The 12,693-nt window shown below is 52.3% G+C and overlaps 1 protein-coding gene across 3 annotated transcripts; it reads left to right on the top strand.

The window, feature by feature from the left end:
- The first annotated feature begins 5,605 nt into the window (after positions 1–5,605).
- Positions 5,606–12,263, top strand: GLYCTK (glycerate kinase). 3 transcript variants are annotated; one of them, XM_081247005.1, is made up of 5 exons: positions 5,606–5,647; positions 8,168–8,583; positions 8,815–8,966; positions 9,567–9,742; positions 10,005–12,263. In XM_081247005.1, the coding sequence occupies exons 2-5, from the start codon at positions 8,207–8,209 to the stop codon at positions 10,869–10,871; spliced, it is 1,572 nt and encodes a 523-aa protein (XP_081103131.1). In that variant the 5' UTR covers positions 5,606–5,647; positions 8,168–8,206; the 3' UTR covers positions 10,872–12,263. The 3 variants fall into 3 exon arrangements, with proteins under 3 accessions (XP_081103131.1, XP_081103132.1, XP_081103133.1); XM_081247006.1 differs by lacking the exon at positions 5,606–5,647 and adding an exon at positions 5,661–5,792; XM_081247007.1 differs by lacking the exons at positions 5,606–5,647; positions 9,567–9,742 and having other exon boundaries at positions 7,921–8,583; positions 10,005–10,301.
- The last annotated feature ends 430 nt before the right edge of the window (positions 12,264–12,693 follow it).

Genomic DNA, 12,693 nt, shown 5'->3' with positions numbered 1-12,693 from the left:
AAATAAAAAAGCCTGTTTCTTTATCTTTTTAAATAAATTTATTGATTGATTTTTTAAATTTATTTATTTTTGGCTGCATCGGGTGTTCGTTGCTGCGCACGGGCTTTCTCTAGTTGAGTCAAGCGGGGGCTACTCTTCATTGCGGAGCACGGGCTTCTCATTGTTGTGGCTTCTCTTGTTGCGGAGCATTGGCTCTAGGTGTGCAGGCTTCAGTAGTTGTGGCACGTGGGCTTAGTAGTTGTGGCTCGCGGGCTCTAGAGCACAGGCTTAGTAGTTGTGGCACACGGGTTTAGTTGCACTGTGGCACGTGGGATCTTCCAGGAAAAGGGCTTGAACCCGTTTCCCCTGCATTGGCGATGGATTCTTAACCACTGCGCCACCAGGAAAGTCCCCTCTCTATTTCTTATCTTCCAGATCTCTGTCTCTCTGTATTTTTATTCGGCATCAGTGCACAGGGAGCCAAGTTTTTTGCAACAATGCGAAGAATTTCTTGTGGAAGCTGCTTTCTGCTTCGTGCTCCTGCTTCACCGTATTGATTAGTGCACAACACTCTCCTGAGTTTGTGAATACACACAGCAAAATGTTCTTGACCTCTTCAATGTTGTTATGTATCTGTGAACTGAAAAAAAAATGCACAACCTAAAAGTCGAGAGTGAGAGTTGTTTTATTCAGTGGACATACTGCGAACTTAAACGTGGGAGACAGGTTCTCAGACAGCTCTTAGGGACTGTTCCCAAGAGGTAAGGGAGGAGCCAGGATTTATAGGAGTTTTTGCAACAAAGACCAGGTAGTGGGAATATCAAAAGATTGCTGTTAATTAAAGAAAACCAGACATCTCAAGTTAAGGAATTTAGTGCTTTTCTATGTATGGGAAGATACAAAGTCTGGCTCATTGAAATCATTCCTTTGATATGCACCTCAGCTATCTGGGCCCAGTATCCTATGTCTTCTCATCCTGAGTCTCCTCAGGTTGCACTATCGGGGGGGTGGCTGTAACGTGGTGGTTTGATGGCCGCAACATCCTTTGTTTACTGATATGGTAGTGGCATTCTTAGTTCACACTATTAGCCACCACCGTGGTTTGAGGTTGGAAGACAACAGGACAAATTTCGATAGAGAAGTGGGTGCTTTCGGGGTATGACTGCTGGCTCTGCTGTGCTGATGACATGGACTAATACCTCAAACCTCCTCAGGCATCTGAAACCTCAAACGGCAGCACATCATCTGTGATCATCTTCCTTAATGAGCAGGATTTATTTATGGCAAAGTTCCAGGTCAGAAAGCCCAAGATTTAGCACCATTCTCCCAAATTTGCACCCTTCACTAACCCTGGTGACCCCGTTGAGCTTGTGTGTGGGGTAGGGGGATATTTCAGACTTACAGGGACCTAGTACTTTATCCACGATGAATTCCTGAGATTCATCACTGTTAGAGGGGATGGGTGCCATTATTGCCACCGCTGACTAACAAAAAATGCACAACCTAAAAGTTGAAGTTGAGTGTTATGTTTTATTCGGTGGACAAAACTGAGGACTTAAGCCCAGGACACAGCATCTCAGATAACTCTGAGAGACTGCTCCGAAAAGGCAAGGGGGGAGCCAGGATATAAGAGTTTTTGCAACAAAGACCAGGTAGTTCGAACATTAAAAGAGTGCTGTTAATTAAAGAAACCCAGATATCTCAAGTTAAGGAATTTAGCATTTTTCTATGTATGGGAAGATGCAAGAGTCTGGGGTCACTGAAATCATTCCTTTGATATGCACCTCAGCTACCTGGGGCCAGTATCCTGTGTCTTCTCATCCTGAATTTCCTCAGGGTGCACCATGGGGTGGGGGGGCTACAGTGTCTGATGATTTGATGGTGGGCATTATTTTTCTATCCTGAGTTCCCTCAGGGCTCATGGCTGGGGTGCCTGTAATGTGATGGCTTGATGGCTGCAACATCCTTTGTTTACTAATATGACAGGCAATATTTTTCATTCACACCACGTTTTCCTGGTCATTGACTACCCAACATCACCCAGAAATGACCTCCTCCTTTTTTCTAAAAGGGAACCTTTAAATTAAAGCTTACCCTGAATGAATTAATTCAGTAAACCTTCCCCTAATAGGGACGAGTAATGTACCCCAATCCATAGCCTTCTTTCCTTTGGCTTGCCTGAATAATGAGGAAGGCTTAAATTATACTTAAATGGCCTTTTCAACAGTCTTTTTAGTCATAAAATAGTCATGCTACAAAAAGTAGCATGTACATAGCCTTAATAATATTAGAATTTATATTATTTTTAATGTCTGTTTATAAGTACTATAACTTATTTGTATAAATTCTCTTATCAATGGATGTTCAGATTGCTTTATACTCATAAAATCTCTGGGCTGAATATCTCTTCATGTCCATTGAAGGGGATCAGAGTATGCCACCCCCAAATATGCCGCTTTGGCATAAGAATTCTTTTGAGTTGAAAGAATATGAGAAACAGCAGATGCAGGAAGGGCTCTGTGCCCTCCTCCTTTTTACCTAAAAGCAGGACAAATTTCCTGTGAGTGTTATGGAGCAATGGCTCCTGTGTCCATGGCACAGAAAGCTAAACTCTGACAGAGGGTGTTTGCAGCAAAGTAAGGGGTTATTGCAGGGCGCCAAGCAAGGGAGTGGGAGACAAGTCTCAGATTCAGTCCATCTTGGTCTTTGAGTTGGGGGTGTTTTTAAAGGGAAAGAACAAAGAAGCTGGGGTTAATTATCGTCTGGGATTAATTATCGTCTTGGGACATTTCTATGACATTTCATAATCATATTTTGGGGAGACATGATATCTCTGGGTTACAATTCTCTGGCCAGGTGGTTCATGGCTCAGGGGCCTATTAGCTCATCCTGCCCTGGAGAAACAACCTGAGTTTGTATGTTAATGATGATATTTACAACAGCAATTTTTGTACATCAACTAAGTTACCTACAACAGCAGTTTTAGTCATCTGACTCTGGTTGATTAGTGATCAGTTAGCAACAGATTGTGGTCAAAGGGGACAAAAGAGGGATAGAGGTCAGAAGGGACAAGAAAGGGAATAAAGTTTTGGATAGAGAGATTAATCATAAACTTGGTAAAAGGAACCCACTGTTGGGGGGCTCAGTTTCATGAGGAAGGCACCCTCCCCATACTAGGAGGTGGGGAGCTAACGCTGAGGTGAATATTTACAGACAAATATTACTTCAGCAATCCTTATCTTCCATTGGTTTCCCTCATATATTTACCTTCACACAATTTACTGCCCTGAGAAGCTCAAACCCCTTTTGTCTCATCACATCTCCAAAAAATATCACTCTTTGTTAAAAATAGTACATAAGCTCTCAGGCCTAATGGCTTCTTTGGGGTTTTCATGTCATTTCTGTGAGGCCTCTCCTATCCATATGAAATAAACCTTTTTCTGTTGTTAATCTGTCATGTGTCAGTTTAATTTGTAGGGCCTCAGTCAATAAACCTAAGAGATTAGAGGAAAAAGTTTTTTCCTCCCTTATACCATCTTTGTCCACATAACCAATTATTTCCTTGGACCGAAAATGTCTGTCACATTTGACATTGATACTTATTGCCAAGTGTACAAAGACTGTAGACATATTCATGCCTACTATCAAAGTATGTTTAAGCATTCTGATGTGCCTCATTGTTTTCTTAGACCCAAATCCCACTGCCTCATTGAAGTCTTCTACTACCACACACCAGCACCTCTTTCCCTTTTGTGCAATCCTTTCCACCTAGGGTCTGCAGCACTTTGTAGCTGAGCATTTCACTGTTTTCTTGAAAAAAAAATTCTTTTTTTTTTTTTGGCCAAGCCACTCGGCTTGCAGGATTCCAGTTCCCCAACCAGGGATCAAACCTGGGCCCCGGCAGTGAAAGCACCCAGTCCTAACCAATAGGCTGCCAGGGAATTCCCACCGTTAATTCATTAAAAAAAAAAAAAAAAATTCCAGCTTGTATTTGTGCCTGGTCCTATGCAAGGCAGTGGAAATACAAATATTAATTGGACCAAATTACCACCTTCCAGGGGCTCACAGTCCAGTGGGCATCTAAACCTTGTTGTTAAATGCATATTGTGAGTAGCTGTGGGGTGGGATGTGGGGTGGGATTAAAAAAATGGATATAATTATTCTCCTGTTAACAATCTGACAGAACAGCACTGGCACAGTAAATGGTGTCTGTTTATGAGTCCCTGGGACTAAATAATGAGAGATGCTCAAATTTACACTCCCCATCCCCCCAAGCGTGGGAACGTAATTACAAAAGCAGAGTAAGTTTCCCAGCTAAAAGTACCACTGCTTACTCATCCCAGCAGCTAGAGCATTTGGCCCACCTAGAAGGCACTCAGGAAATGTTTGTTGAATGTTGGAGAAATTAATAAATGCATGGATGGACGAAGACAGCTTACTATAAGCAAGGAAAAACTGCAATTTTAAGTATTTACAATCTCCCCACGCCTAAAGAGGGCAGATCCTTCTGAAGTTGCCTTTGTTTTGATGATGGGGTGGGGAAGCACTTGGGAGAAGTTGATAGGGAATGAAAGGTCCTCTATTACAACAGGAAAGAAAAATCCGGGGAGATAGCTAGGAAGTGGGGAGGAGGAGTTCTTGACAAGAGCAGAGCATGGTTTGGAGAGGAAAGGGGAGATGTGGCAGCTACTAAAAAGAGCAGGTGGGGAGAAATATGTTTTAAGACTTTTAGGAGATCTGTTGTGTTATTTGTCCCAAGAAGACATCAGTAAAACAATATACTCTTCTGTGTTTTTGTGTCTGGTCAGGACTTGTCTTTTTTTTTTTTTTTTTTTTCGGTACGCGGGCCTCTAACTGTTGTGGCCTCTCCCGCTGCGGAGCACAGGCTCCGGACGTGCAGGCTCAGCGGCCATGGCTCATGGGCCCAGCCGCTCCACGGCATGTGGGATCTTCCTGGACCGGGGCACGAACCCATGTCTCCTGAATCGGCAGGCGGACTCCCAACCACTACACCACCAGGGAAGCCCAGTTGTCTTTTGACTGCGGGAAGGTATCAAGCCGGGCCCAGCGTGAGAGCAGGGACAGTGTGGGAGGCCTAGGGTCCTTTGTGTTTACACGTGCCTTGTGTGTTCGAGAATCACGGACTAGAACTCTCTTGCTGAGTCAGAGCCGTGATTTGGTCGCTCAAGAGAGAAGGCGGGGAACACGAATGAACTGTAGAATTATAGCGGTGAGGGACGGGGATGACATCATCTGGCCCCAGGAAGGGTGTGTTGTGGGTAAGTAGTGATTCTCAGCCTGTTTGCTTAGTCCAGTGCCTGGCACCTAACAGGAGGTCGGAATGTATCTGCGACTGGTTGAATCCTACAGAATAAAAGAGGAGACGGATTATAGAAATCGGCGATTATTATCCCATTGTAGAGATGAAGACACCGAGTCCTGAAGGTGACTCTAACCAGGCCTCTTGGCGGTCAGGGCAGAGTCAATGCCCGAGTCGCCGTCCTGGCTCCCGCTGCCACCGACCCCCGCTCCCCCCGCCACCGACCCCCGCTCCCCCCGGCCTCCCGCCACAGGCGCCCCACCCACCCCATACTTCCGGATTCCGCCCCGCCCCCAAAAGCACTTCCGGTTCCCGAGGCTGGAAGACGCGACCCTGAATGCTGTTGCGGTAAGTCCGCGCAGCGAGGGCCCACAGAACCACTGGGCCCGGCAACAGTGGGCCCAGGCGTCAGCGGGCCCTATTTCTCGGACAGTACACCGGACGTTACGCGGCCGCCATTTACCTCACGAAAGCCAGAGGTTCCGGCTTGAGGGTGACGCTATTTCCGGGGCTGGGCGAGCAGGCGAAGGCCGGAAAGGGCTCCAGCCTCGCTTTGTGGCTGGGAGGAGTGAGGGAGAGTCCGCTCGATATTTCCGGGTTTCTTGCTGGAGGGCCGGGGAGTTTAGGAGAGGCGGTGTCACGAGTAGGTTTGCTGGATTTGGCAAAAAAAAAATTCAGGGCGTCCAGTTAAACTTGAATTTTTAGATAGACAACAAATAATTTTTTAGTATAGGTATGTCCCAAATATTGTACGGAACGTATTTACATTTTAAAAAATTCCTAATTTATCTGAAATTCAAATTTAACTGGACGTCCGGTATTTTCTCTGGCTACCTTACTCTTGGGCGCCCCCTGCCCTGGGCTCTGATATCCAGTGGCAAAGCTGGTATCCTCTAGGCCTGTATCCATCAGGGAAACAGGTAACAAATTTCGCCCAGACTGTCAAAATCAGCTATCGCTCCCTATGCTGCTTTTAGCGCCAATCCTAATGGGCCCCCGGCAACAGCTGGGCCCGTTTTGAGTCCCCATGGCAGCGGCCCCTGTGTTCCCTTTCACAGCTGAAGTCAGACGCGGTTTGTCTTCTCTTGTAGGAAAGCTGAGCTCCATGTAGGCTAAGTGGCCAGAGGCTAGAAGTTGCCAGGTTTTTTGAGTGTGGGATAAAGTGGTGTTTGGAGTCCAGATTTTCAGTGTTAACAGTGGACAGCTTCAGAGAGCCCAGGGATGTCAAGGGGAGAGCCTTAGTCTCATCTCACCTCTCATTTTGCTCATGAGACCCAGTGAGAGAAATGGAGCTGTCCCTGTGGTAGAGCTGGAGCCTGATTCCCAGCCTCCTTCCCCTGCTCTGTCCGCACTTGCTGCTGCAGTCAGCTAGCAGCATTTATGGTGGGCATTTATTAAAGTACTGCCTTTTTACAGATGAGCCCTTTGGGGCTTTATTGTCCCTAAACTCCGCTACAGCCTCTTGACCTTCACCTTAAAACTTTTTTAGCCTTTACTGTGCCCAGTAGGGAAAATGACTATTTGGCCTCAGCTGGGGAAGCCTGCCCTTTGCCTACTCCAGCCATGCTGCTCTGACCCCTGTGGGTGGTGTGACCTAAGACTTGTTATGTCAGAGCCAAAGGCATGTTCTTGGCATGGGTGGGTCTGACCATGTAGGTGGAAGGGCGTCCTTTTCTGTCTTGCAGATTGGGCCCAATGTCATGTGGGGTCATGTGGCGTCTAAGGACTTCTTCAGGGTTCTACTATGAGCCAGGCTTTGCTGCCACTTTTTTTTTTTTTTTTTTTGCGGTACGCAGACCTCTCTCTGTTGTGGCCTCTCCTGTCGCGGAGCACAGGCTCCGGACGCGCAAGCTCAGCAGCCATGGCTCACGGGCCCAGCCGCTCCGTGGCATGTGGGATCTTCCTGGGCCGGGGCACGAACCCGTGTCCCCTGAATTGGCAGGCGGACTCTCAACCACTGCGCCACCAGGGAAGCCCCTGCCACTTCTGATTTGAACCTGAACCTGTTGCTGGACTGACCCTGAGTGCTGGGATTCTTTGGGCTGTGTGCCCCGAGGATGTGCTTGGACCTGCCTGTCGGTGTCCCAGCAAACCTACAGCCTCCTTACACAGTCCTAGCCTTTCCAGGCTCCTCAGCCCAGACCCATGAGCTAATGAAATAGAGCAGGCTGTGCGCTCTAGAGCCCGCGAGCCACAACTACTGAAGCCCGTGTGCCTAGAGCCCGTGCTCTGCAACAAGGGAAGCCATTGCAATGAGAAGCCCGCGCACGGCAACAAAGAGTAGCCCCCGCTCGCCGCAACAAAGACCATGTGCAGCAACAAAGACCCAACACAGCCAAAAATAAATAAATTTAAAAAAAGAGCAGGCTGGAGGTCACTGGGCTCAAGGTCAGTTGGTGGGACAGCCAGCAGCTTTGTAGCAACAGAAATGGTAAAGAGGCAAGGAAGGAGTGCCAGAAAGGGGCGTTGCCCCGGGCAAGGCTCAGAAGTGCAGGGGGTGGAAAAGGGGTGGGGTGGGAGCCCACTGATAGTAATTTCTTCTTCTGTGAATGATTAGCTCTCAGCTGAAGGGGGTGATCTCGGAGGAGGGCTCAGCTAACAGGACCTCTGGACTCTGGGCAGAGTGTCCAGAGGGCTGGCGTGTGGCCTGTGGAAGAGGAGGACATGGTTGGGTGGCAGGCCTGGGCTCAGAAGACTGGAGTGAGATCAGGCAGCTGTGGGCCTTAGGAAATCTCCTTGGACTGGCAGATGGCCCATTCTTGCAGCAGCAGCTGTGGGGTCCACTGGCCCTGAGCCCTCAGAGCCGTGGCTGTGGGGAGCCTCCTGTCTGGCCTTGCAACGGTCTAACTAGTGCTTTCTTCCCGCTAGGCAGCCATGGATGCCAGGTGGTGCTGAGAGCAGTGGGGCATGGCTGCAGCCCTGCAGGTCCTGCGTCACTTGGCCCGAGCCCCCTTGAGCCCACTCCTTTGGGGGGGCCCATTGGCCCGGCTGGCCAGTAGCATGGCCCTGGCAGAGCAGGCACGGCAGCTGTTTGAGAGCGCTGTGGGTGCTGTGCTGCCGGGCCCCATGCTGCAGCGGGCACTGTCTTTGGACCCTGACAGCGGGCAGCTGAAGGTGCGGGACCGGAGCTTTCAGCTGCAGCAAAACCTCTACCTGGTGGGCTTTGGCAAGGCTGTCCTGGGCATGGCAGCTGCAGCTGAGGAGCTATTGGGCCAGCATCTTGTGCAGGGCGTGATCAGCGTTCCCAAGGGGATCCGTGCTGCCATGGAGAGTGCTGGCAAGCAGTAAGGAGCCTTGGGGGGCTGCTCCTATGTGGAGGGGAACCTGGGCCCAGACTCAGGCTGGATCGGGGCTTCCTTCCTTCACCAGCTTCCATTTTCTTCTAGGACTGGCCTGGCTCCAGGGTGGGTGTCAGTGGGTGTCCTTTTTAATGTGCCCTTCACCTGTACATCTGGGAAATCAGGTGGGAAGAGGAGCCCACCCTATATCTTGCTCTCCGTTCTCTCTCCCCTGAGGGAGATGCTGTTGAAGCCACACAGCCGTGTCCAGGTATTCGAGGGCGCGGAGAACAACCTGCCGGACCGAGATGCCCTGCGGGCTGCTCTGGCCATCCGGCACCTGGCTGAAGGCCTCACAGCTGATGACCTGCTGCTCGTGCTCATCTCAGGTGTGGGTGCCAGATTGGCTCAGGACAGTGTGTGGATGGGGGGTGGGGGTTTCCAAATACCAGGCCTGCAAGAAGCTGTTGGTCTGAGCTCTCAAGGTTACAGGACAAGGGAGCAGTAAAGAGCCCGGATGGCTGACTCCTTGGTGGCCTCCTGTGAGCTGTGGGGTCCTCTCCTTGACTGACCTTGTTGGATAACCATGAGAGGGCACCCAGGGAGCACCTCACTCAGGCCTTGCCAGGAAAATGTCTCTGTTGCTGCTGTCTGTACCATTGTCACCTGGGGCTAGAACCCTGGTTTCCAGCTCCCTCAGAGTCTCCACCCTCGTTCTCCGCTGTCTCCTCTAGGTCTGCTTCCTTTTCCAAGCCGTTAAGGAATAGTTCTTCCAGTGTCTGCTGGGACCTGGGCTACCCCAAAGCAGGGTTCAACCTGGGTGTGGTGACTGTGCACACATTCACTATATGTCCACACGGGGGCACCCTAACCCCTCTTTCTAGCCTCCCCTTTTCTAGCCTAACATGATCACTGACTGCCTGCTCCCCGGGTAGGGAAGTCCCTTTGTCATCCATCCCCTCTGCCCAGCGTCTTCATTGTCTCTGCAGGTGGGGGCTCGGCCCTGCTGCCCGCCCCCATCCCACCTGTCACACTGGAGGAGAAGCAGACACTCACCAAGCTGCTCGCGGCCCATGGAGCCACCATCCAGGAGCTGAACACCATCCGGAAGGCCCTGTCCCAGCTCAAGGGAGGGGGGCTGGCTCAGGCCGCCTACCCTGCCCAGGTGCGTGGGTCTCTTCTTCCCCAGGCAGCCCTGGGCTGGTGGAGCCAGGCCCACGTGTGCGAGGGAGATGAAGGGCAGAGGCCTGGTACAGGAGTACACAGGGCTAGGTGTTTTGCACACCCACTTGAGAGGGGCTAGAAGTGGGTGAGGAAGTGCACTGGGTAGTGTGAGGACGTGTGGATAGGTGGAGGCAGTTTGTCCTTATGGGCCCTGGGGCAAGGACCAGGTGGGACTGAGCCTTGCCTCTGCGACCCCTCCCCAGGTGGTGAGCCTGATTCTGTCAGACGTGGTGGGGGACCCTGTGGAGGTGATTGCCAGCGGCCCCACTGTGGCCAGCATCCACAGTGTGCAAGATTGCCTGCACATCCTCAATCGCTATGGCCTTCGTGCTGCCCTGCCACGTTCTGTGAAGACTGTGCTGGCTCGGGCTGACTCTGACCCCCATGGGCCACACACCTGTGGTCACGTCCTCAATGTGATCATTGGCTCCAATGCACTGGCACTGGCTGAGGCTCAGAAGCAGGCTGAGGCGCTGGGATACAGGGCTGTGGTGCTGAGCACAGCCATGCAGGGAGATGTGAAAAGTGTAGCCCAGTTCTATGCACTGCTGGCCCGAGTGGCTGGAACCCGCCTTACCATGCCTGGGGCTGGAGCCTCTGTGGAGGAGGATGAACAACTCTATGAACTGGCGGCTGAGCTGCAGCTCCCAGACCTGCAGCTGAAGGAGGCTCTGGAGGCCATGGTGGGCACTCGGGGCCCAGTCTGCTTGCTGGCTGGTGGTGAGCCCACAGTGCAGTTGCAGGGCTCAGGCAAGGGTGGCCGGAACCAGGAACTGGCCCTACGTGTTGGAGCAGAGCTGGGACGGTGGCCGTTGGGGCCTATTGATGTGCTGTTTTTGAGCGGTGGCACTGATGGGCAGGATGGGCCCACAGAGGCAGCCGGGGCCTGGGTCAGGCCTGAGCTTACCAGCCAGGCCGCCGCCCAGGGTCTGGACGTGGCCACCTTCCTAGCCCACAATGACTCACATACCTTCTTCTGTCGCTTCCAGGGTGGGGCACACCTGCTGCACACGGGGCTGACTAGCACCAATGTCATGGATGCCCACCTCCTGTTCCTGCAGCCACGGTGATATTGTAGGTCATGTTTTGGGAACCTAGAGGAGGCCTGCAGGGCAGCATCCTGGAGCAGACCGGGTTTGGTCCCCAGGGCCTCCCCAGGATTTAGGGCCTCTCCTCTCCTTGGCCCTAGCTACATGGTTGGCCCTCACACCTCCCAACCAGGGCCTCTGCTTTGTGTCCAACTCCCCAACCAGACAGGCAGATGGGGGTTCTCTTCCACCCCTACTTTTTCAGCCCTGGCAGCAGGTACCCCTGAGGACCAGGACGAGCTCCTAGGCCAATTTGCTGCTCCCAGTGTTTTCCCCCAGGCAGCCCCTCTGCTCAGCTCCTGAGCCTGTTTCTTTTGTGGGGTGAAACAGGAAGGACTGAAAATAAAAAGGACCACACTATGGGTTCTCAGTGCTTCTTTCCTCACAGCAAAGGTTAGCGGGGAGCTGCCGGGAAGGGGAATGGTGTTGGGCAGCAGCCCCTGTGCCAGGGCCCTGCAGGAGTTCTCCATACCCATCTCTGCAGGGCACTTGCTTCACTTAAACAGGAGCTTGGGAGGGTTGAGTGTGGCTCCCAACATGCTCGATGTGGGTGAGCAGAGACCCCAGGGAGGACAGGCATAAGAACTTTAGTCTGTGAGGTCTGGGAGGGACTGGCCACCCATCCAACTGTCACTCTCCCCTGTGGCATCCCTGCTGAGGTCTCTCCACCCTGTGATGTGTGCCTCTCTGGGCACATGCTTACTGCCTGCCACCAAGGACTTCTTTCTGTCTTTGGACGGCCCTTAGCCAGACTGTACTTTCTTTGGTTGATAAACCCCTCTTTATCCAGGGGTTACCCCCAGCCACACAGGACACTGGGTGTTGTTTCCTTGTGCCAGACCCATTTTCCCAGGCTGAACCACTCCCTGCCCCCAGAGCCTTTAGCTGTTCCTCTGGGAACACAGTCCAGTTCCTGGTGCCAGCCTGCAGTGGGGGTCTCCAGTGCTGGGATGGTGGGTCGGGTCAGAGCAGTGGTGGGGTCCAGCAGCCCCTCTCCCCTTCTCCTGTTACGGCTGGCTGGGAAGAGGCCAGTGGGGAGGGGAGCAACAGAGGAAGGGCTTCCTTAGCCAGGCTAGCAGACTGCACTGGGAGAGGGTGGGGCCGCTGTCCTGGCTCTCCTTGGGCCCCCTTGTTCAGTGTTCGAGCCCTCCGCTGGCTGCCCCCGCCGTGCACCACGGCTCCAATCCCTATATGAGTGAGCAGTAGAATCACATAGGAATAAAAAGCCATAGAGAACAGCGAGGCCTGGGGCTGTTCCTGCTGGCCCCCTCCTCCATCCCAGCCGTGCCCTCCTCTCTGAGGGTGTGAGGGGCTCTGGGCCAGGGCTGGCGTGCCCTGCTCCTGGGAAGAGCCTTCCTTCTCTACTTGGGCTCTAGATGGTGCAGCTTGCAGATGGTTCCTGGTGGGCTGGGGATGGGGAGGGAGGTGAGCAGGTGAGCTGGGTTCTGGGGTCCAGGGAGATTTAGGGGAGAGGGGAATTCACACCCCTTTGTGATGCAGGGGCTCCATTTCTTTCTGTCCTGGTGGGATGTTTCTTCCAGCAGGGGTGGGGGTGTCATAGTCTTAGGGGCTACTGTCCCCACATGGCTGTGCCTGTGCCCCGGTGCTCCTCTGGCACCCTCTAGATATGCCCTGTCCCTGCTTCAGTCCTTGCCCTCGGGGGCATGAGGATTAGCACTGGGTGTCAAGTTCCCAGCAACAGCAGGATAAGGGGGTTGGGGCTGTGGCAGAGGGCCTGTCTGCCATGTCCCCAGCATGTGCATGCGTGTGTGTGGTGGCATGTGAGCATGCAGGTGTTGGTGCT

This window comes from Mesoplodon bidens (assembly GCF_964165515.1).
Source record: "Mesoplodon bidens genome assembly, chromosome: 10".
NCBI classification, from domain to species: domain Eukaryota; kingdom Metazoa; phylum Chordata; class Mammalia; order Artiodactyla; family Ziphiidae; genus Mesoplodon; species Mesoplodon bidens.
This window is presented reverse-complemented; position numbering and strand designations above follow the sequence as displayed.

What these genes read in the sequence shown, in the direction of transcription:
- GLYCTK (XM_081247005.1), top strand. Translation starts at nt 8,207, where the DNA reads ATGGCTGCAGCCCTGCAGGTCCTGCGTCACTTGGCCCGAGCCCCCTTG. An exon ending in ATGGAGAGTGCTGGCAAGCA is followed by an intron (nt 8,584 to 8,814) that starts GTAAGGAGCCTT and finishes CTCTCCCCTGAG; the next exon opens with GGAGATGCTGTTGAAGCCAC. An exon ending in AGGCCGCCTACCCTGCCCAG is followed by an intron (nt 9,743 to 10,004) that starts GTGCGTGGGTCT and finishes ACCCCTCCCCAG; the next exon opens with GTGGTGAGCCTGATTCTGTC.